Source organism: Lipomyces doorenjongii (assembly GCF_038497915.1).
Source record: "Lipomyces doorenjongii strain NRRL Y-27504 unplaced genomic scaffold V1508scaffold_9, whole genome shotgun sequence".
Lineage (NCBI taxonomy): Eukaryota > Fungi > Ascomycota > Lipomycetes > Lipomycetales > Lipomycetaceae > Lipomyces > Lipomyces doorenjongii.
In genome coordinates, this window is record NW_027118076.1 from 315256 (window position 1) to 336428 (window position 21173).

General features: G+C 46.4%; 5 protein-coding genes across 5 annotated transcripts; 1 reads left to right on the top strand and 4 right to left on the bottom strand.

Annotated features, from left to right (window-relative positions):
* The first annotated feature begins 632 nt into the window (after positions 1 to 632).
* On the top strand, positions 633 to 1743 carry V1508DRAFT_412431 (ESCRT-II complex subunit-domain-containing protein). The gene is made up of 4 exons (XM_066939626.1): positions 633 to 1047; positions 1107 to 1267; positions 1322 to 1397; positions 1463 to 1743. Exons 1-4 carry the CDS (start codon positions 816 to 818, stop codon positions 1588 to 1590), a joined length of 597 nt encoding a protein of 198 aa, XP_066797642.1. The 5' UTR covers positions 633 to 815; the 3' UTR covers positions 1591 to 1743.
* Positions 1715 to 4900, bottom strand: V1508DRAFT_412438 (uncharacterized protein). Its single transcript, XM_066939627.1, has 8 exons — positions 4642 to 4900; positions 4200 to 4583; positions 4085 to 4143; positions 3682 to 4030; positions 3369 to 3628; positions 2592 to 3317; positions 2445 to 2538; positions 1715 to 2385 (listed from the first exon to the last, which is right to left on the bottom strand). Exons 1-8 carry the CDS (start codon positions 4786 to 4788, stop codon positions 1801 to 1803), a joined length of 2604 nt encoding a protein of 867 aa, XP_066797643.1. The 5' UTR covers positions 4789 to 4900; the 3' UTR covers positions 1715 to 1800.
* Positions 4901 to 6407: 1507 nt separating this feature from the next.
* Positions 6408 to 9091, bottom strand: V1508DRAFT_395843 (uncharacterized protein; the record flags this gene model as incomplete). Its single annotated transcript, XM_066938073.1, has 2 exons — positions 6408 to 7520; positions 7571 to 9091. 2 exons carry the CDS (start codon positions 9089 to 9091, stop codon positions 6408 to 6410), a joined length of 2634 nt encoding a protein of 877 aa, XP_066797644.1.
* Positions 9092 to 12698: 3607 nt separating this feature from the next.
* On the bottom strand, positions 12699 to 17789 carry V1508DRAFT_402815 (uncharacterized protein; the record flags this gene model as incomplete). The annotated part of the gene is made up of 5 exons (XM_066938512.1): positions 12699 to 13045; positions 13094 to 14130; positions 14182 to 15334; positions 15382 to 17086; positions 17139 to 17789. The coding sequence occupies 5 exons, from the start codon at positions 17787 to 17789 to the stop codon at positions 12699 to 12701; spliced, it is 4893 nt and encodes a 1630-aa protein (XP_066797645.1).
* A 1729-nt stretch (positions 17790 to 19518) lies between these two features.
* Positions 19519 to 21110, bottom strand: V1508DRAFT_412449 (uncharacterized protein). Its single transcript, XM_066939628.1, has 8 exons — positions 21029 to 21110; positions 20905 to 20968; positions 20667 to 20787; positions 20374 to 20566; positions 20210 to 20293; positions 20006 to 20150; positions 19808 to 19952; positions 19519 to 19750 (listed from the first exon to the last, which is right to left on the bottom strand). Exons 2-8 carry the CDS (start codon positions 20951 to 20953, stop codon positions 19711 to 19713), a joined length of 777 nt encoding a protein of 258 aa, XP_066797646.1. The 5' UTR covers positions 20954 to 20968; positions 21029 to 21110; the 3' UTR covers positions 19519 to 19710.
* Positions 21111 to 21173: the final 63 nt, after the last annotated feature.

A 21173-nucleotide genomic window follows, 5' to 3' on the forward strand; every position in this document is an offset into this window, starting at 1 on the left:
TAATATATAAACAAATAAGGGGCGGATTAGTTCACTATCACATACTGGAGGCGCCAAAATGGAATTAGGATATCGTACACGGACAGTACTGCTCGTTAGACTATTCCACGGCTGTCTCAAACTCATCAAACCATCGTCGACCTGCCGTCTAGAGCCATCCAGGTGCACGTACATTTGAATCTCAAATCCAATCATGAACGTCCAACACTCAGTAACCATGGTTTTCTTGAGTGCTGATGTCCCCAATTAACCACGGCCATTCTAATGGTTTATGACAGCTTGACGTCCAGAATGCGATATGACTGGAAACGCTGCAGTAGAAAACGGTGACGACGATGACCCTGTGAGGTCCGATTGTTTCGGTGACGATGATGGTTGATCGTGTGGCTGTGGTCGTTGTCGTGGCTCGTCATCTAGCGCATGCACATCGGCCATTGTCAAGCTAATTGTCGTCGCTTTGCGGCGAAGCATATTTTATTCGTAATGGCGATATTGAGACTATGAGGGTAAATTCATGAAGCGTGCTGGATATAGGAAGGAAACGCCGAAGTGTCTTTTTGTGTCGGTTTAGGGGAATGGTAAATCGCCGGAATTTAAGCTTGGTTACGTCCAAGGCAGATTGCTAATTGCCTACACAATATACGTCGCGGGCCGTGACATCAAAAATACAGCATTGTCATCCCTTTTTCCAATTAATCAGCGCTATCATATACAGTTGAATTTCGTCTCGGACGGGCTACTCAATTAATTGCTCACTGTTCCTACTAAATCTATCATCAATCTGTTATCAAAGGTGTTTGTTTACCACTATCAAAATGTCGACATTACCATCACCTTCTACGTCATCGCGGAACACATCCTTCCCGTTCCCATCAATATATTCGTTCCCGCCATTCTTCACCCGACAGCCAAACAGCCAAACCTGGACGTCACAGGTGTCGCTATGGAATTCTTTGATTTTAGCATATTGCAGATACAATCGGATATGGAGAATAGACCTAAACACGGCGATCGAGTGGGACCTATTCAATAACAGGGACATTAATCGTACGTTCTCTCACATGACCATCAGTGGCGTAGTGTTGCGACATGTTAATCAGCATTAGGATCGCTCAAACTGGAGACGTGCAAGGAGGTATTAGATAGCATGGTGAAGAAGGGCGATGCGGAATGGGTTTCAGGATCTGGAAGCCATGTCTCCAAGAACACGAGTGCCATAATATATTGGCGGAGACCGGAAGAGTGGGCTAATATTATTGCAGACTGGGTGATGACCTCCGCGTAACCGTGAACAAAACAACGAATTCTAATGAGACGATAGATTGATTCGACGGGACAGAAGAACACTATATTAACGCTGTACGAAATTGCTGAGGGCGACCTGTCACTTTCCCAAGGTGTGTAATCTCCCCACCACTTTGCCGTGGCAACAAGCCCCCGATTGACATATTTTGTTTGATAGATTTCAGAGGAATCGATCCGACCATCCTCCGGAAGGCGCTCGACGTATTAATACGAAGAGGACAAGCGCAAATAATGAAATCAGCTGACGGAGAAGAAGCTGGTGTTAAATTTTTCGGAAGCCAGTAAATAAATATGTCAATTTGGTTATGTAGGGGAATGCAATTTGAGGGGTCTCGGATCAGTAGGTTTTGGCTTGTGTTGTTTGCCTGGCACAGGAATTTTTCCAGTGCAATCTGTAAGTTGAAATTTAGGTAATGATACATTTATTGTACACCGTAATGAGCTAATCAAAATTAAACTGGATAGTGAACGATTTTTCGCTGCCATGCACTTGAGCTACTCCTGTGTTACTAACGAAAACTCATTGTCAAATTTCACGTCCATTCGTAGAACGCCGGTCAAAATCCATTCTGTACTGAATATACAAGCATCATGACTGTCGTTTTCAGCATACTTCAGGAAATTGTCAAAGTAGCCAACCTCCTCTGTTGACGAAATCAAAATCATCGGATGCTTTGCCACCACGATATATTTCTTGGCCCTGGCGTTCCGGATCAGATTACACTGCCCACCATTCGCCTCAATAATGTGTCGGATGACGTCGTAGCCACCCTTAATACCTGGTGTAACATTGATGGCCATATTATGAAAGGGCCCAGCTTTTCGTTCTTTAGCGCGTTTGAGCGACTCAGCAAGGACGCATTTGTTGCGCTCCTCGCCTTCTGGGTCATGCAAGAGATAGTGGTTCACGTCCAGTTTCTTGTTCTCTTTCAAGCACCTTGTTATGAAATCGGTGCTGATCACAACAGGCGCTCTTGGTAGTGCACACAAAAATTTCTCCGTTCTGCTGATCTTTGGAGAAGCCACATGCGTGGCCGCGTCCGGTAGTTCGACGATTTCGATACCCAAGTTGTATAATCGCTATAATGTATGTGAGTATATACCACTTGCGGTCGTTATTCGATGTTATGAATTCGTACCTGCAGTTCGCTTGGAGTTACCGTACCAGTATAGCCTGTCAACATGACTTTCATGGCAACGTCTTTGGTAACCACATTGGCCTTCTTCTTCGACCTAGTTCCACAACGTCAGTACTACTTGAGCGACACCGTATTTGGCAGACTTACGCGGCCGCATCCTCTGACTCAACAGTGTCACTCTTTCTCTTCCTACTGGCAGGTGGTATATCCAGCGTGCCATTATCTTCCACTGGCAGCCAAAGGAAATTTCCCCTCTTCCTTTGCTTCTCAAAATCATTAAGATCAATCATATCATCCTTCAGTTTCACAGCTGCTTTCTCTTTCGCGCGTCTTCCGCCGCTTGAAGTCACAGAAGCTGGACTATCGATTGCTGAAACTGCCGCAGATAGTGGCTTTGATTTTGTGGACAGTCTACTAGGAGTCTCAACCGTGCCCGCTGATAGAGACCTAACGGTAGGCTGAGTCGAACCATTTTCCTTCGCATCTTTCGATACAATATGTTTCTCATGCTCTCTGACATCAGTCGTCGTAGTCTCGGCTCTGCTGACATAGTTCTGACTAATCTGTGCAAAACGTCTCCCATCAACATCTTTTGATGACAATGATTCCTTAGCAGATGAAAATTCTTCGCGATCCGAGTCAGAGTGGTCACTGCCATCATCGTCCTCGCTTGCATAAAATGACTTGAGTTCATGCATATCCAGTCGTGTCTGGCCGATAACCTCGACAAGATTTGTCATCCGTGGGAAGTGTGAATACCGCGGTAGAGTCACGCTTTGGACGTGCCATTTCGCATAAGATTCCTCGAGCCAAAGGTGATTTACAACGTCGCAGTTCCAATCTCGTGCAGCTGTATACTTCTCTCCGGACGGCCTATCAAAATTATTAGTCTCCTGATAATTAGTTGAATCCAGTAGTGCATACTTAGCGGTGATTAAATGCGTGTTAGTGGTCTTCAGAGCCTTCGTGTAAGTCGCACCACATGCCTCGATAAGCTTTTCTAGGTAATGTCGCGAATCACCATTGTATCCAGAAATACATATCAAGTAATTCTCCATTCCGTTTATCCGTCCCTTGGGAATTGGATAATGTAGTAGATGCCTCAAAGGAGAAGCCCATTCATCATGAGCAAACATCCAGTATAGCCAAGTCAAATTTCCGACAAACATACGCATTCGACAGGCCTAGTTTAGTTAATGCTCTAGCTCAACCACATTCCTGTCCTCATAAGGCGTACCTTTACATAATCGTCTTCTGCTCTATAACAACCCACATACACGTTCGCATCATTGAGACTGTCTACGACTGACCCGCCGGTGCTCTCAATTATAACTCGGATTGTGTTAGATGACCGTTCTGATAAATGTAGGTCGCTACCGATATAAAATCTCTTTTCCTGGAAAATCGAGTTTCTAGGCTGTGGCGGATTCATTTTGTCATTAATATATGCCGAATGAATAAACGTATGGTCCATTTTGGCTCCAACCAATGGCTTCCATGAGTTGGCGTCGGCCAGGATTTTGGGATTGGGCAATAGATACGGACCTTCGTCAATGCGGCGATGCAGCTTGAGACAGTCGTCAATCCTATTATACGATCAGCTAATATAATACATACTGCAACGAAATTGAAAGGCATACCAATGGGGAAGTACAATCTTGAAGGCCTTTCGTTCCAGGGCCATAGTTTTGCACGACGCCTAATCCTCATGTCAGCAATTCTTTATGGCAGCACAAATTTCTATAGATTGCTTACTTCGTCCATGCTTAGTGCAATAACGTGAGTAGTGAACCGCGTTAGTGATTCTGACCACTGGCCTCCCAATGCACGCACGCCGCCATACAAAGCCTCACGGTCGCCTTGTGGTAACCCAGCAACAAAAATATTCACATCTGAAAAGAAAAACTTTGGATTTGGCGAATATAATCTCAACGGTGCAGTTCTGCCGTGGTTAACGGACTTGTACACCCACAACGGCTTGACGACGTTTATCATCCGTTGCTCAGCATCAGGATACTCAGGGAAGTCGATAGTATTGGAAATGATATGGGTTAAATTTGAAAGGTTCAAAACATTTCGACTGCCCTCGAGAGTATATTCTGTTTCAACAGCATCGCCTTTTTGCAGGAGATTGGACAGCTATAGTCACTACGTGAGCAGGTAGGTAACGATCTTGGTTGTTAGAAGAAAAACTTACAATGTTATACTCCTCTTCATCTAACGGCCCATCCTTCACAATGTGATATACGACATTCTGAAAAAGCTTCCGGCGAGGCTCTAACGCAGCCCTCTTCTCATTCGAATAAGGCGACGAAAGGAAACTACTCCTGGTTGTGCCATTCATTTGTCTAGTACTACTGTTTGTTGTATCGCGTAGGCTTTTGTCGTATCACGTCGGACTTCTTATGCCGGATTTTGCCTTTGGCGGGGAACGCAACGCAGCATGAATTCGCGATACCGAACCTCGTGAAGGATGCGAGAAATCAACGTTCGCAAGTTAACAACAGAATGAGTTACCCGGACGATTACGCGACATTAACGCGTCTCGCTCTGAAAGCCGCCACTCCTGCGTAATTCTCAGCATGCTTCCGATATGCAACTCCTGAGCCGCACGATTTGTGTGGACCCGGGGGGTATTTGCTAGGGGTATATAGCTAGACCAATAGACGTCGTTATCGACACTCAGTCCTCATGAGTACTTAAAGACCGGACAACTCCATTTTTACTTAGGCAGAATTAGTATAATACCGGAGCGCCGCATCTTCGAGGCAGTTTATATAAAGCGAGAGTAGGTGTGGTGTCAAAAGTCATCCTCATGATAAGTTGTAAAAAGTTATACACCAATGAATAATAAGCTCTTAATCCTCATTGACGGATCTTTTGCATGAGAGCGAATTTAATCTGGTGTACATTTGAATGAGTGGGATATTGCAGTAGTATCTATGAACCCACTAGATCGCGTTAATCTTTAAAGGTCACGCTTAAGTCAGTGAGCTGGACGGACGTTTCAAAATTCTTACATTTTATTGTCCATATATTAATTCGTCCACAGCCGGTATTAGAATGGGTGGTTTCAGTGGGCGCAGTACAACGGTAGGTTTTGGTTCAGGTTATAATCTAAGACAATTACACTTCTTATTTGGCTCTCTCGATCTAAATAGGACGCTACTGCTGTCTTCTCGGAACTTCCAAAATAATCATCTCATCCCCAGGAAGAAGCCTGAAGGTAATATCCAGACAAAAAGAAGGTACTCAAGGATCCCCAGCCTGCTGTCCAAACGAACGCCAGTGCCATGAAACCCCATCAGATACCAAGGGGTGGACTTTTGTCAGCGTGAACTCGGACTACTTAAACAATGTCAAGATGCACCACCGCTAGATTGTTCTGATTTAAACAAATTGCATTAGTCAAAATTCCGATTCTTTATTGTTGGAGGACACAGTGACGTTAGCGTCGGCAATAAGAAACGCTCGCCGTGAAATAAACGAACTTGAAATGAGTAAAGCGAGCAATTTCATTCCATTCGTAGAAGTTGAAGGCACTGGTAAGATTTAATTTACAATAATATGACCTTCTTCCTACGACGCTGTCGTAGGGATCCTAGTATGTCACAACATTTATTCGAGACCTTATATTAGTGGTCGAGGGATAAGTCTGATGATGAGCACACTGAAAGGCATACAGTATTAGCAGCATTTATCTAAATGTGTTAGACGTACAGAATTCTAGATCATAGGCACGAGAGTTATTATGGTTTACTGTAGGAACATGTGACGATATATCAACGTAATTACGTCCATAACCTAACCCGACACTTGGAACTTGGTGCCTGCACACCTCGCGTTGATGGGTATGTGTTGATCATAGCAGGTAGCCTTCAAATTCTAAGGACAAATTAACCAAAATAGAAACTCACACCGTTAATCCCAACTATTTAACATCATAAATAAACTGAAACACTACTATTCAAAAGTTTGATCTGATGGTTGAAACATCGACTCTACAAAACGAGCAGTGAAGTTCCTATTGGATTCAACGTGTTGCTGGAGTTCACGGGCAAAGTCTTGAAGCCGCTTCGTACTCACCTCCAAGTCCTCTGTCATCTTATCATGTTCGTCCTTCATCTGCTGTCTGTTGCGCGAGAGTGTCCGCAGCAGCATTGCGCGCTCTTCAACTAAATCATGTGCCTTTCGCTGCTGCTCTCCGGCCTTGGCTACGCGCTCTTCCAGCGATTGGATCAACGAGTTCGTCTCCTTGCGTTCTTTCTCAAAGTCATCCGATAATGTTTGGATCTCGATACTTCTGCGCCGTAGCTTTTTGCTTAATTCTTCTATCCGTGCGAGCGCCTCATTGTGACCTGTAGTTAGCTCAAGTATCTTCTGCTGGGTCTCTTCCCGAGTCTCTTGAGGCTCTGTTGGCCCTGCCTCGTATTCATCAGTGTTAGTGTCGACCACGGTATCTTTAAGCTCTTTGAGATTTTTTTCTAGTGCCACTTTCTCCTCTTGAGAGGCGGCCAACTTGAGCTTCATAGCCTCTAGTTGCTCTTTGAAGGAGGACATATCCTTATCATGAATGACTCGCCGAGCTGCAATAGCTTTGGCAAGATCTCGTGCTCTGTTCAACTGAGTTTGCAACGACCTGGCCTGCTCAGAACCTTGTTTAACTTCCAACGCATACCGGTCTTTCAGACCTCGTAGAGCTTCTTGAAGAGCATCTCTCTGAGCTTCTAATTCCTCGATTCTAGCCTTCATACTGTCAGGATCCGACAAGTCGGGGGATACGGATCTTGAATTTATGCTTTCGCGAGGAGATGTCTTGACTTGGTACCGCTGCAGCATATTTAGCGAGACAATAGATGATCGCGCGCGGCTCTCTAATTCCGCAGGAGGCTTATCCGACATGTCTTGTAACTCCTCACGAATACTTGTCAGCATGAACTCCAAATTCTGTGCATTCATGCGTTCGTTGTACAGCTTCCGTTGAGCCTCTTCTAAGGCAACCTCAAGTGATCTCACGTTTTCGGTCGCTTCGATATTTGCTAGGAGTGCGTCCCTTTTTCCCGGCTTCGCTTTGCTCTGCCGCATCTATTAGTGACAGCTACAAAAAGTTCAAATGTACGACATACCTTTAATTGTTCCTCCAATTTCTTTCCTTTTTCCTCACACTCACGTCGGCCCTGTCGTTCTCTATCAACCGTATGTTGAAACTCAAGCTGCAACTTTGCCTTCTCCTGCTGAGCCATCCTTAGCTTCCTCTCCAAATCCTCAAATCGTTCGGGATTATATCGAAGTCTATGTCGAAATCCATCGGATCCCTCGCTGTCGTCTTCTGGATATGATGAACTTCCGTCGGTAAGTTCGCCATCGCTGTCATTGGTCGTGGCGTATTTATCCAGTAGCATCTCAAGATCCAGCTCCCGCTTGATAGAAGCCGCAAGCTCTGCCGAGACCTGTCGGAGCTCATTCTGTAGAGATTCAACTAGATCATAACTGTACCGGGCCATACTTTTCGACGAGGACGCGGGAGAAGTTATACTCGACTTCAGATTCGAGAGAGTTTCCGACGATATCTGAAGCTCCGGCAGATGTATTTTCTTCATCTTTGACTGTGTCTTCTCAATCAGCTTTTGAGTCTTTGAACGGCTCTTCGCAGCCTCTTTAATACTGTCGTTATCGCTGTTGTCGTCTGCGTCGTCGTTGACACTGTCATCCGACAAGGCAATGTCAGCGCTGAAGGTGTTGAGGATAACAGGAGCCGACGAGTCTGCTGATCTCTTGCTGTCTGGAGATCCCGAGATTTGTATCCGTCGGGGTGTCGAGTCGAATGAGGAGAAGGAAGCCACGCGAACTTGAACCGCCTGCAACGGTAATGAGCTCGTTGATGATCCGCTCGCTGTCGATGACTGCGATGGGTGCTTTGTGTGCTGTGCAATCGACTTCAGAGATGGAATGTCCGAGCTTAGACTATCAACCGGAGAGTGGCACTGGTTCTTAGCACCGTCTGAGAAGGACTGATTTTTTGAGGCAAAGGTTGTGGACTCAGCAATGAAGGCAGCAGATTGCTCAGGAAGTTCTGGAAGTGCCGGAACGAGGGTTGGTGTTGGGCCTTGTTTCGCGCTCGGAGCACCACCAGCTGTAAGATGAAAGTGTTGCGGCATCTGCAATGAGGCACTGAAGAGACTTTTTGCCGCCTTGACGGACGATTGTCGCCTAGGAAACTGTCTCGTCCCTGAAGTGGGGCTCGTCGGCGATGGCGACGTGTGCTCGACATTGGACGTAACGACATGTCGCACAATCTGCGGATATCTGTCTAGGTCCCTGAACACTAGAGAATCTGGAATATCTGGCGACTTGGGAGGAGTATTACGAGCAGCGAATGAATCAGATGTCGGAGAAGAAAAGTCTGACATTAACGGCGACATAGCAGACAAGGAAGAGATCGAAGTCTGCTCGGTCAATGGTGAGCTCTGTGCCGACGGCGGGGATGATGATGGCGGAGAGCTGCTGAACGCTGGAAAGGAAGGTACGACAGGCGACTTCTTTCTGCTTTGGTGAAGAAGCTCGTCCGTGACGGGACTAAACCTGTCGTCGCCAGAAGCTTTCAGCTTCGAACTCTTTTTGGTCAGAGATAGAGACGGAAGTACCATTTGCCACTCTGATGTAATGCGAAGGCAGGCGTAAATTACAGGCAGAGCAATAACAATATGGAGGTTTGATTTGTAGGTGAACGCACTGGATAGACGGTCTCTCAAGCAAGATTTAGGGATGAATCTTGATCTTGCAGTGCATGCAAAATGGAGCCAAAATGGAGCGATGCGGGAGTGATGGGGGAGCGAGTGTGAAAAGGAGAGCCAGGGGTTGATTTGATGGCGCGGGTTTTCAGGGGTCGTGTTCCTAATTTGTGACGCGTCGCAGAGCAACGCGCAAGATTACTATTACTAGTGGTTAGGGGTTTTGGGCGCGATGCTGACGCGTCATTCGTTGCGTTGCAAGCATTCGGGCAGAGAGAACATAAACTATGTCTTTATAGTCAAATGTATACTCTATCTCGCAAGAAGCGTACAGTCTATCCGCCAAAATTCCATATCCGTATCCGCCAAATCTGCCAATCCGCCTCAATTATCTATGTAGGACAGGTCTATTCGGGAATTAACCTATTTAGGAATGGTCTATTCAGATTCCTACATAAGATAGGGAGGAAGGCATCAAATAGACCTTTATCTACAACAAACTGCTTAATGCCTCCATCTTCAATTCCCCTTATTTCATATACTGTCTATGTAATGTCCTATATCCTTATCTAATCACAACCAGAACTAGCAGAAACTCATCCAAGCTTTCATCTCATGTAGAGTTCGCGAAGGGAAATTGGAAGGATATAAGATTGCCTGAATCTCCCTCAGATGTCGTAGTTATATTCTAAATATATTGTATCCAGCTATCCAAAGACATATTATATACTGATCCCCAGCGACTTGCAACTCAACACATCAAAAGACGGAGGATCGTATGAGTACTCGCCGCAACAGACCAAAAGTACAAGGATGAATATTCTCAGATGGCAGAGACTACTTAGCTATTCCTGCCTCCGGGAAGTCTACGCGGACGTTTCAATATGGGAAGGGACATCCTGGGAGTCCGTAGGTATTCCATGAAGGGCGAACCGATGAGAATGCTGATGTTGATGAACAGAATGCAGAAACAGTGATAGAAATATTTCGAACGTCTTCCGCCAGACATATGTTTCTATTTCATATAATATTGTAATCTTTGTTATCTTTGACTAATATACTCACATTGCAGTGATTTTACCCAATTTGGTGAGCCGCTAATCAATGCGTCGAAGTTCAGAAATGCGATCGCCCAATGGTTTAGTACTTTGACAAATCATTATAGCATCTAACGTGATCGGCAAGCGAGTGGACCACACAAGCGAGCGGCTCACTCCACAATCCTCTACGCGTCCCGTATTTCAAAATTTTAATAACGTAGCAACCATGGTCGGAAACGATCAAAGTAAGGAAGGCAGAATTGAATTAGCGGTCCAGGCTTATAAAAATACCAAAATTGCAAGCATTAGAGGTGCTGCGCGTTTGTACGCCGTCCCCTACTCTACCCTTCGCGCTCGTCTAGGTGGCCGCGCATCAGGACTCAATTCGACTACACCGACGCGAAAACTGACCGACAGAGAAGAAGAGGTGCTGCTAGAATGGGTCCTGTCAATGGATAAGCGAGGACTTCCTCCTAGGGTTGCGGGCGTTCGTAGAATGGCCGATTTGCTCCTTGCCAAGCGTGCGGAATCATCGTCCCAACCTCCCATGCAAGTCGGAGACAAATGGGTACGTAATTTATTACACGACATCTTGAGTTGAAGTCAAAGTACTCGCGGAGATACGATCATCAACGGGCAAAGATGGAAGACCCCGAGGTCATAACAAAGTGGTTCGAGCTTGTACGGAACACGAATCAGAGTTATGGGATTGCTGAGGAAGACATTTACAACTTAGACGAAACAGGTTTCCAAATGGGTGTTATCGGAACCTCAAAAATTGTAACTTCTGCTGAAAGATATATATGGCAAGGCGTTTCTGAAACAGCCCGGGAATCGGGAGTGGGTGACGGTTGTTGAAGCGGTCAATTCCTCCGGATGGACTCTCCCACCCATAGTGATCTTCAAGGGAAAAGTGTTCCAATCACCGTGGTTTCGCGACATACCAGAGGATTGGATGATAGGTGTGAGCACCAACGGCTGGATTACTAATGACCTTGGGCGACAATGGCTTCAAGAAGTCTTCGATAAATATACTCCGGATCGGACTAAAGGCAAATATCGACTACTAATATTGGACAGTCACGGAAGTCATGTTACATCGGAATTTGATCAGTATTGCACAGAAAAATTTTATTATTCCACTCTATGTGCCGGCTCACTCGTCCGGTCTGCTTCAACCGCTCGATGTGGGCTGTTTTGCGCCACTGAAGTGGTCATACGGCAGTCAAGTTGAAGCGAGTACGAGAGCTGGTATAAATCACATTGACAAGTTGGACTTTCTACGCCTATATCAGATCGCACGACAAGAGGCATTGTCTATGCCCAATATTCAGAGTGGATTTTAGGGCAACAGGACTAATTCCGTTCGATCCAAGTAGGGTACTCAGTAACCCTACACAAAGCAGCCAGCCACAGAGTTCTCAAGAGACAGGGGTACCTGAAACGCCGAGGACCATTATTCAATTCCAACGTCAAACGGAGAGAATCAAAAAGCATTTAAGCAGGGTGGGTCCCACAAGTCCGACGTCGGTCGCAATTGATCAGATAAAGAAGTGCGCGGAACTGGCACTATATCAGGCCGAGATTTTAACTGACCAACTTACCCAAATGCAGGCCAGTGCACAACACCAGAAAAGAAAGCGCCAAACAGATAGATCTTTTATCACTTCTAGCACTATTTTGACTGGAACAGAAGGTCGTGGTCGTGCGTCCTGCCAAGAAGACGTAGTCGAGGGTGAGAGCGCAGAGGGGAGAGCCGTAGAAGAAACCCGTACGCCAAGACGAGCAGCCGTTCAACAGCGGACATACGTCGCGTACGTGTAAAACTGACAAAGAATAATTTTTTATTTTTATTATACTGATACAATGTTGCTGTGGATATGCTAGAATAAATAAAATCTGAGAGTTGATATTTTGTGAGCCGCTCGCTTTGGTGGTCCGCTCGCTTGCCGATCACGTTATGTCGATTGCATCAATTAGCCTTGAAGAAGCTGTCCATTAGCACGCTCCGTTCATAACCAGTGAAATCACGGCGATCCCGTCGGTGTGAATTTACTCATGCCGCAGATCACCTACATCAGCCGGACGATCAGACCTTTCCCAGATCATACAGAGCCAAAATTAATACAGTATTACTAATTCTTCGAATATTTAAAGTATTCAATTACAACCATAACTAAGTGCAAAAGCAAAAACAAATTCACCAGATCACGTGGATCCAACAACAGTTACGAACAAAAGCGACACACTTAGCAAACGTCACAAGTATTTCCGACAATGATGAACAATATTGACAATAAAAGTATAATGACTCATAGGTACGATAGATAACAACAAGACAAAATTCCCAGGCGGAAAATACTCCCAAATGCACATTAACCGGCTCAACAAAAATTGGCAATCGATAACAACACGAGAACACTAATAACCTTGAGTAAAGTAGACAAAACAATAACAATGAAATAAGGCACACGATTTATAAGTTACGATAACAAGAACGCGCCTGAACCTTCTTCTATTGCTTTCGTGACACGTGCACGGAGAACCTCCTTATTACTGTAATCAGGGATTTTGAGATAATTCACGCAAGTCATGACACTAGGAAGATAATCGTCGGGTGAATATGGTGGCTCGCTTGACTTGCAAACGATAGTAAATGTCGGAGTGAGTGACTTGAAGCCACCGATAGGCAGGTTGGGACTGCCAGTAATAAACTGTAGAAATGCGCGACGCTGGTTCACGTCGTACTGGGTCATAACCTCGAGAAGATTCTGTACTGTCTTGCTGCTCATCGTGTATCCGTGATCGGCCTTGACCGAATCAAAGAGTGCTACATTAGGTTAGCTCATAGCATCTTTGTGAATTTAAGTGAACATACTCTCAAGAGACCAGTCCTCATCGATTTGTCCGCACAGCATGACAAGTTCCTCTGGAGTGAAAGCGCTCATCGCAGCGAATGAGAATACTGACGAGAATCCATCACGGAAAGCATTCAACTGTTTCTCGACACCGCTTCCCAGTGTAGCGTCGATGACCTTGTTGACATATTGATCGACATTGTGAATAGTAACTGCCACATTCGCGCTTCCTTCAATGAGCTCGAAATCTGGCTGTCCAGGAAGTGTAAAATCAAGAGCCAAGTCATCCACATTGACACCATCGATTTCGATATCCCTGACTCTGACGTCTTTCTCGTCATCTGACAGCGTTCCGTCCGCCAATATCTTGTTCTTTGCAGCAGAAAATTTTTGCAGCAGCTTCAATGACCTAGCTAAATGAGCGTCAACCGTCTTCACTGATCCGAGCGATGGTGCGACCGAATCCTGTCGTGCGCGAAAGAACATCGGATTGAACTTTATATCTAGCAAACGAGAATCCAAGAGAGCACGGGCCACAAACTGTCCTAGTATCTTGAACAAATGCAAAGCTTTCTTTCCGCTCTCTCCCTTGGCTTTAGATTCAGACATCGGCAGAGGATACAAACCATGGCTACCAAATGCGTACTCATGTTCGGCATCAGACTCGTTTTCTCTCCATAAGCGAAGTTTCTTTTTAGCGAACTCTCGAGATACTGTGGCGTAGAATTCAAGAGTCGGGCCAAGACCAGTACCAACTTCGTCAAAATATTCGACCTCCAGAATACTCGGCGACGAGCCATACAACTCCATAACTTTAATCGCACTCTGCAGAATTTGAGAACGCGCAATTCTGACCTTCTGGCGCATTGTCTTAAAAATAAAGGCGCGGCTGCTTTGACTATCACGTCTGTTAGATTCGCTGCCGCGAGTCTTCCATCTGTTGATAGATCGGAAATGGCCGAATGACGTGGATTGAAGGAAAAGGCGACGAGTCTCGAAGGGAAACAAAAACGGATAATGACGAGTTAAGTCACTATTCCAGTCCGGAAGGCATGCGCTAAAATGTGTGAGAGTAATCCGTACATGGATCTATCTAGTCATAACATACCTGGCCACTATCAACGGTTCTTCTAACTGTCGATTCAGTTTGGACGTCAACTTACTGCTAATAAATTGATTGACTGGCAATGGTACAATCGAAACGTCCTCATCAGAAAAAATTTCCCCGAGATTCGCATTCAGGGCATACAGTATCCTCAATAATTGCAGAATCATAAACGAAGTATTGTCATCTTTGAGCGATTCCGGAACTTCTCTGAACTTCTCGCCGTACTTGAGAGTCTCATTTTCTTGAACTGGTGCAGGTCCGGGAACCTTGCGAAAACGAACTGAATTCATGACATCCCAATGATGACGCGACTGAGCAACTGACTTGTCGTTGCCGTGCTTGTGAATCGCCCCGAAAACTGTCATGTCATTCGATATCAATTTGTCGCTTACACGGAACTCAATGTGCCAATCCTGAGGAGTAGACTGCAATGCCGATGAGTACGACTGCCGAGGCGTCGAAACGGCCGATCTTGACATGCCATCAACATAACCACTGTCCTTTTTAATCGCCGGAGATGGAACAGGGATCGGAGTGGGGATGCCGGTGCCACCTGGTGTCTGAGCCGTAACATGGTCGCCGTCAACTTGAACGTTAACACGCCGACCTTCAGTCTCCTGGGAACTTGACATATAATCGTCGACTCCATCTAGTAGATCATCATTCATAGAGCTCATGGCGCTAGCGGCATCGCTATCCTTCTCCTGCCTCTCGTCATCGCACTCCGTCTGGTCATCGCTAGTTGACTTCTTCGCCTTTGGCTCTGAGGCTTCTGGGATCTCAGCAGGTGCAGACGTAGATGTGCCTTCGCCGACCTCGGCTGCACTCTCGAAAGTTCGCAGAGCCGCACTCGAGCTCGACACAGGTGGAGGCGATGACGAAGAAGCTGCCGACGCGGCAAAAGACGCAAATGAAGTAAACGTGTTATTCAACATTCCCGATGAAGCCGACCGGCGAGATCCAGAAGGTGTGCCAGTTGCCCTGTCCCCGATTCTCATGCGGAGATAATCGTCAAGGGACTTAAACGTTGCTACTGCCGGAATCGAGACTGCGAAAACACGGTAAGACTTTAGAACATCAGCGTCATCATCAGCCACAAGTTTGAGACGAATCTGTTGTGATAAAACATCAATAGGGTTCTCGTGATCTGGAACTATATTAATATACACGTAAGGGCATACTAAGTATAGTATAGCTTACCGCTATGTGGTGACGTAAGCACGTCGAAATGTTCGGATCGCACTAGGGACTCGTGTAATTTCGCAATCAAAACACTGAATGGCGACGAAGCGTTGGACATCCCATGAACGTCCATGAAAGTTCGTAGAAATGCATTTCTAGCAAATAGTTTCACCTCATCAGAGCCGGACGTCAATAGTTTCAACAGCGCTTCCATAATTCCGGAATTCAAAAGCTCAAAGCTCGAGATCGATGTCAACGCCTCAGAATTGAAGTGATAGACTAGCTCCATTAAGCGTTCCTCGAGCTCCGGGCCGACCACTAGAGATTCTGCAAGGCGCTTCAACTCGTTCAAGCCTGATGCAGCTTTATTATTAGATTCAGACGACATAACATATTTGTCGAGGAATTCTTGCGCAAAGTTGACGACCCATTGATCCAGGCTAGTCTGGTAACTGGCGAGAATATGAGACAGGGAAGACATATTAGCGCGAGAACTATCCGGAGACGAAACTTGCGACCGGTTATCCGAAATCGGCAAAGAAAGTTCGGATTTCTCTTCATCGTCAGCACCATCCTCGTGTATATGCTCAACCCCATCTTCATCCTCTTCCACACCCTCGTGAGTCTCAGCCAGCTTCTTGTCCGGCTTTTCGGCCTCATTTGGCTTGTCGGTAGCTAATTTCAAAATTTCCGCAATCACACCCTCGCGCTCAAAGTGATAATCGTAGATATCAGGCAACCTTCTTCTGAGTACCTCCGCTATCTGGAGACCAGAGACAACAATGCTCAAATGATCCTTCTGTGCTAAAATTGACGCAAGCAAAGACGAAAACTGGACGTTCTTGAGTGCATCATGTAGAATGCTAACGTCAATATTTAAAAACATTTTCAGAAACGCCGTCACCACTTTCTGACGAATACCGAGATCTACGGTGCATGAATAGACATCCAACAAGACCGGTAGCAAAACCATTACAAAGCGCCGAACTTCAGGCTGACATGAGACTAAGATAGCCAGCTTCTTTTCGTTGACTTCGGGATTGTTATAGTTTAAATTGTCCATCGTATCCAGGAAAGTGGGATTCTGCGACAAATCCTCCTTCTGGATGCCAGGCAATAACTCACAGATAACATTGAGTGTCGCCAAAACTTGGTCTTTTGGACTGTGAATAACTGTTTGCATAACCATGACACTGTTGTTGACCTGCTCCTCCAATTCCGAATCAGTTGGAGGCGAAACGCCAGTTAAGATCTGGTAAAGCGTGTCGACAATATGCATTCGGAACATTATCGCCGCTAGTTTGGGAGACACTTTAGCGGCATACGACAGCGCCTTCAAGAAATGTGCATGAATGTGATGACCAACGACGTTAGTAGGTCCCGGAATTAGCAGTTCAAGCATCTTCTGCAGTAACTCTTCGCTAACTAGTTGTTCAAGTTTGTCGGGATGATTTCTGAAACTTTCAATAATGCGAGCAACGCTGAGGCATCCTTGCTCTACGACTTTCTGGTCCGTGCCCATGAGCACGTTTAGCAAGATGGGCATGACGTCTCGAACAGTCGGGAAACAGTCGCTCGGGATGTTTCGACTGCAATTAGCTGCGACTATAACTGCCGTGCGTTGCACATTCGTAGCGAAGAAGTCGAGATATGTCAGACACGCTGTCAAGCCGCCCTCGCGAACGACGACCGTGGGATGATCCGCAGAGATGCGCTTCAACGTCTATATATCAATTAGCATCAATAGTTCAAGACCAAAATGAAATGCATCATACACTAAGAGCTTGTTCAGCCAGATCTATATACTCAATCTCCAACAATTTCTGGCAAAGGACTGGTACAGCACCACCGTAGACGACCGCTCTAGTGCTCTGCGGTAACGCGTCCATCAAACTCGCCAAGCAGCGGCAAGCAACGAGCATTGACTCGGGATCGTCTTCACCAAATATCGGGTTAACCATGATATCCACTAACTCGTGCACAATCTGCTCTGCCGAAAACGAGCTGGTAAACATCTCCTCAGTCGATACGAGAAGTAAATTGGACAATTCCTGCAACGCGACCATTCTGCTTCCCGAATCGTGACGTTGCTTGAGATTAGATCGAATATCACTAAATCGCATCGCAAACTCGGACATCATTCCTGCCGACATCATACCAGAGAGGGAAAACAGTGAACCTTGCAATCCATGGGAAAACATAGACGACAGCGGGGCACCACCGCCAAACGCGGAAGAATGTAGTGAGCTTCGTTCAGAATCTTCATCGTCGTCTTCATCGTCTTCCTCGTCATCGTCGTCGTCGTCTTCGTCGTCGTCTTCCTCTTCTTCACCGATTTCGTCTGAGCGATTGTGTTCGTGCTCAATGTCCTCATCTTCGTTGTCGTAGTCATCCATCTCATCTCCATCTTGCTCCAAGCCAGCCATCAAGCTGCTCAATGACGGCCGGCTACTGGACGCGTGTCCATGATTTCCGCCACTGCCGCTCGTCGCAGCCTCAGACGCAGCCTCAGCTGCAACGACAGCACGGACACTTTCCAGCTCTTGCAAATCTTCCTCTAGGTCATGGTGGCTCCTAGTCCGACGACCGATACCACTTGTAGGCGACCGGCTATTCAATCTATTCTTCCCACTTGCGTTCTTTGACGATGTACTGCCTGATTTCGGCATACCTGCAGTCTCCCGGCTTTCCCCTGATGCTTTCTTATGTGACCGAGATGACGGCGCCAAAGTCGAGCTGGCGTCTCTCTGCTGTCGCTTCGATAATGACGGAGAGTGTTCTACTGGGACTTGTTCTGCCTGAGAAGGTTCTTCACTGCTAATATCTAATGATCGTCTTGCTCGCTTGACACCAGTTGAAGGCGCGCTGTTGAATTTATTCGATTTTGTATCTGGTGACGATGAACTGTACTTGCGCTTTGACTGTCTTGGGGATTGGGATTGAGACTGAGATTGTGCTGCAACTACGCCTGCTGTCCGCGATCTAATGTGACGCAACTCTCATTAGCGAAAACACACACGAAACGCCAGGAAAAACTGGTGACTAACCTAGTGAACTGAGAAGGTGAAGAGTTCGGCGCAGACTTTTCTCCGGACTGGCGCAGTGGCGATTGAGCTTCGAAAGTGGACTCTAGAGACGGCGACCGCGACGGAGAGACAGGAGCACCCGATGATACGGGTGAGGCTTGTTGAAAGTGCTGATAGCGGAGACGACGATCAGTGCGTTGCTGAGCGGATACAGACGCGTTTTGCTTCTTGTTACGGGGTCGGAGGTCCATAAGAAACCGGGTCGCCAGAGAAGCTCGTTATAATGACGGCGGCTCTATGCGGAAGCCGCCATATGAATGGAGACAGCTGGGCGAACAGTAGGACTTGAGCTCGCGGACAGCTAGTCTTTATGATGAAGGTTAGATTACGGATTACCGCTATAGATAAAATGAAAGAGTCTTACTGATGCACTAAGATTCCAAGTTGTCCCAATGGCGGTGTGCTGGTAGCAGAGCTTGTAAGTGATCGCGGGTCTGACTACAAATAGCACTGGGAACCGTACCGGTATATACGGTGTGAGTTCTGCCGGATGATTGAAGATCAATGCAAGCGCGGCGAAAACAATAAGCTGCCGTTGACGATATCTTCCGTCCTAGTTGAAAGAATTAGTAGCGTTCAACTAGAATGTTGAGGAGATCCGCACGGTCCTGACCCAGCAGCGTTCTACACACCAACCTGCCGGCCCCCAGAATCGCCACATTACGTCACTAGACCCGTATATGGAAGTATTCTAAAATCCGATACATACCCTGATCAGAAAGTCGATATTGCTATGGCTAATGAGTAAATATCCTTTCGAATATACGGGCAGCGGGGGCAGGAACAAGTATAATGCAAGCCTTGAAACGGAAACGAAATAGAGCTTCTGCGCGCAGTAACGGCTTGGATTCCCCCATACACAGTCACACTACAGGTCCCAAACTAGCTTCCGCTTCACCGCCAGTCGTTGGCGCTAGCCCAGCGCCGCAGAATTGGAACAACTACAGAAGCAACGCTGGACTTCTGCCCAAATTGTGGCAGCATGAGTAACATACAGACCTAACCCTCACTGCGACTCATTTTGTTGAACCCGCCTTCTGTCTCGAAAACGGATCAACTATCGACTAACCACGAGACCAAATTGTACAAGGTAAAATTGGCAAGATTTTTTACAAAAAAGTTTATTATCGATTCATATTAATCGTTATACCTGCGTCTCTTATTGTGTACAAATGCGATATCAATTATATGATTCCATTATATCTCCTTAACGCCGATCTTTCACACCACGCGATGACATTGGTCACGTCCCACTTATCCTCTACAGAGTTAAGTATGGACTAAGAGTAGGCGAGTTGAATCTGCAAATGGGTTAAATCGATCGTCTGGCAGTATAAGTAGCATAGTCATATACGTACGCATAGTAAGTGCCGCTCAACTCCATCGGTCCCTGTACGACTAGGTTGGCAATAACTGTTGCAGGAGGATTTGTCGATGGAATGCTACCGTCTTCTTTGATCTTGACCAAATACTCGTGGTGCTCGCCTTTCATCTGGTTCCCGTCTGTTGTCACAGTCAGAAGCTTGCTCGAACGTCTTTCATTTTTGAATGCATACGCTGTTCTCTGATCTCCTGCTGCATAGCAGAGTCCATGACACCAGGATCAACTGATATAGCAAAAATATCGGGCTCCTCGCCGGCAAGTGTAGCCGCCAAGTGATTAACACAGGCCTTCGAGCTGCCATACGCCTCCCATCCGTACTATCTCAACAGTCAGCCTTGTTGTTCTCTACAGAGATACTGCCATAGAAAATACTCACAAAATGCGATTCATATGATGCCTCAGAAGACACCAACACTACCTTTCCCTTGCTCTCCCGCAAATAAGGAATCGCAGCTTTCAACTATTCGAGCAGTCAGCACACGCAGCCAGCCCTCGCCAGTCGCCAGCGTCCGATGCAGACCAAGCCAATACGTCACATACAGTAGTAAGAATTGAGAAGAAGTTAACGTCAAACAACTTTTTGAACGCCTCAATGTCAGTTGTGGCGATGGTCGCAACGGGATTGATAACCGCGGCATTGAATACTATGCCACTCAACGAGCCAAACTTCTCGATCGCAGTCTGGACAGCCTTGACGCCGGTATCGTAGTTCGCCAGGTCGCCATTCACGTATCTAATTGAAATCGCACATTAGCCGAATGACGTGGGAATTGTGCAGGCCACAGTAAGCCGAAGAACAGCCGAATGCCTGACAACGGAAGTTTTGGACGTACTCTACCTGACCCGGGTATTCGTGTGCCAACGCAGCCATACCTGCCTCGGATCGGGCTACGGCGACAACTTTCGCAGATATAGGAGCTGCGAGGAGTTTTTCGGCGATATTATAGCCCAGGCCTGTATTGGTGTTAACGCAATTTACGCTTCTTCCCAGGAGAGCTTATAGACGGTACATAAAGAGTTCTATCGCAATATCCGATGCCATTATGGAAACAATGTAGAAAAAAATCCTACCTCTCGAGGTGCCGGTGACAATGAAAACGGGACTGTCGCTGGTAGTCATTATGGCAGATTTCCTCTAAACACGGCAATTAGCCCCTGTACACCAAATACCAAAACAATTGCTCTACAAACGTACCACTTACTTTTCTGCTAGGTGTAGAAAGGTAAAGGAACAACGCAAAAGTAGTGCACAGTTTACGGAAAGTTGTGCCGTACCTATTGGGCAAGGGCGGGGAGGTGTGCTCTGATAACAAGCGCTGTGTATTTGCATAGAGAGCCCG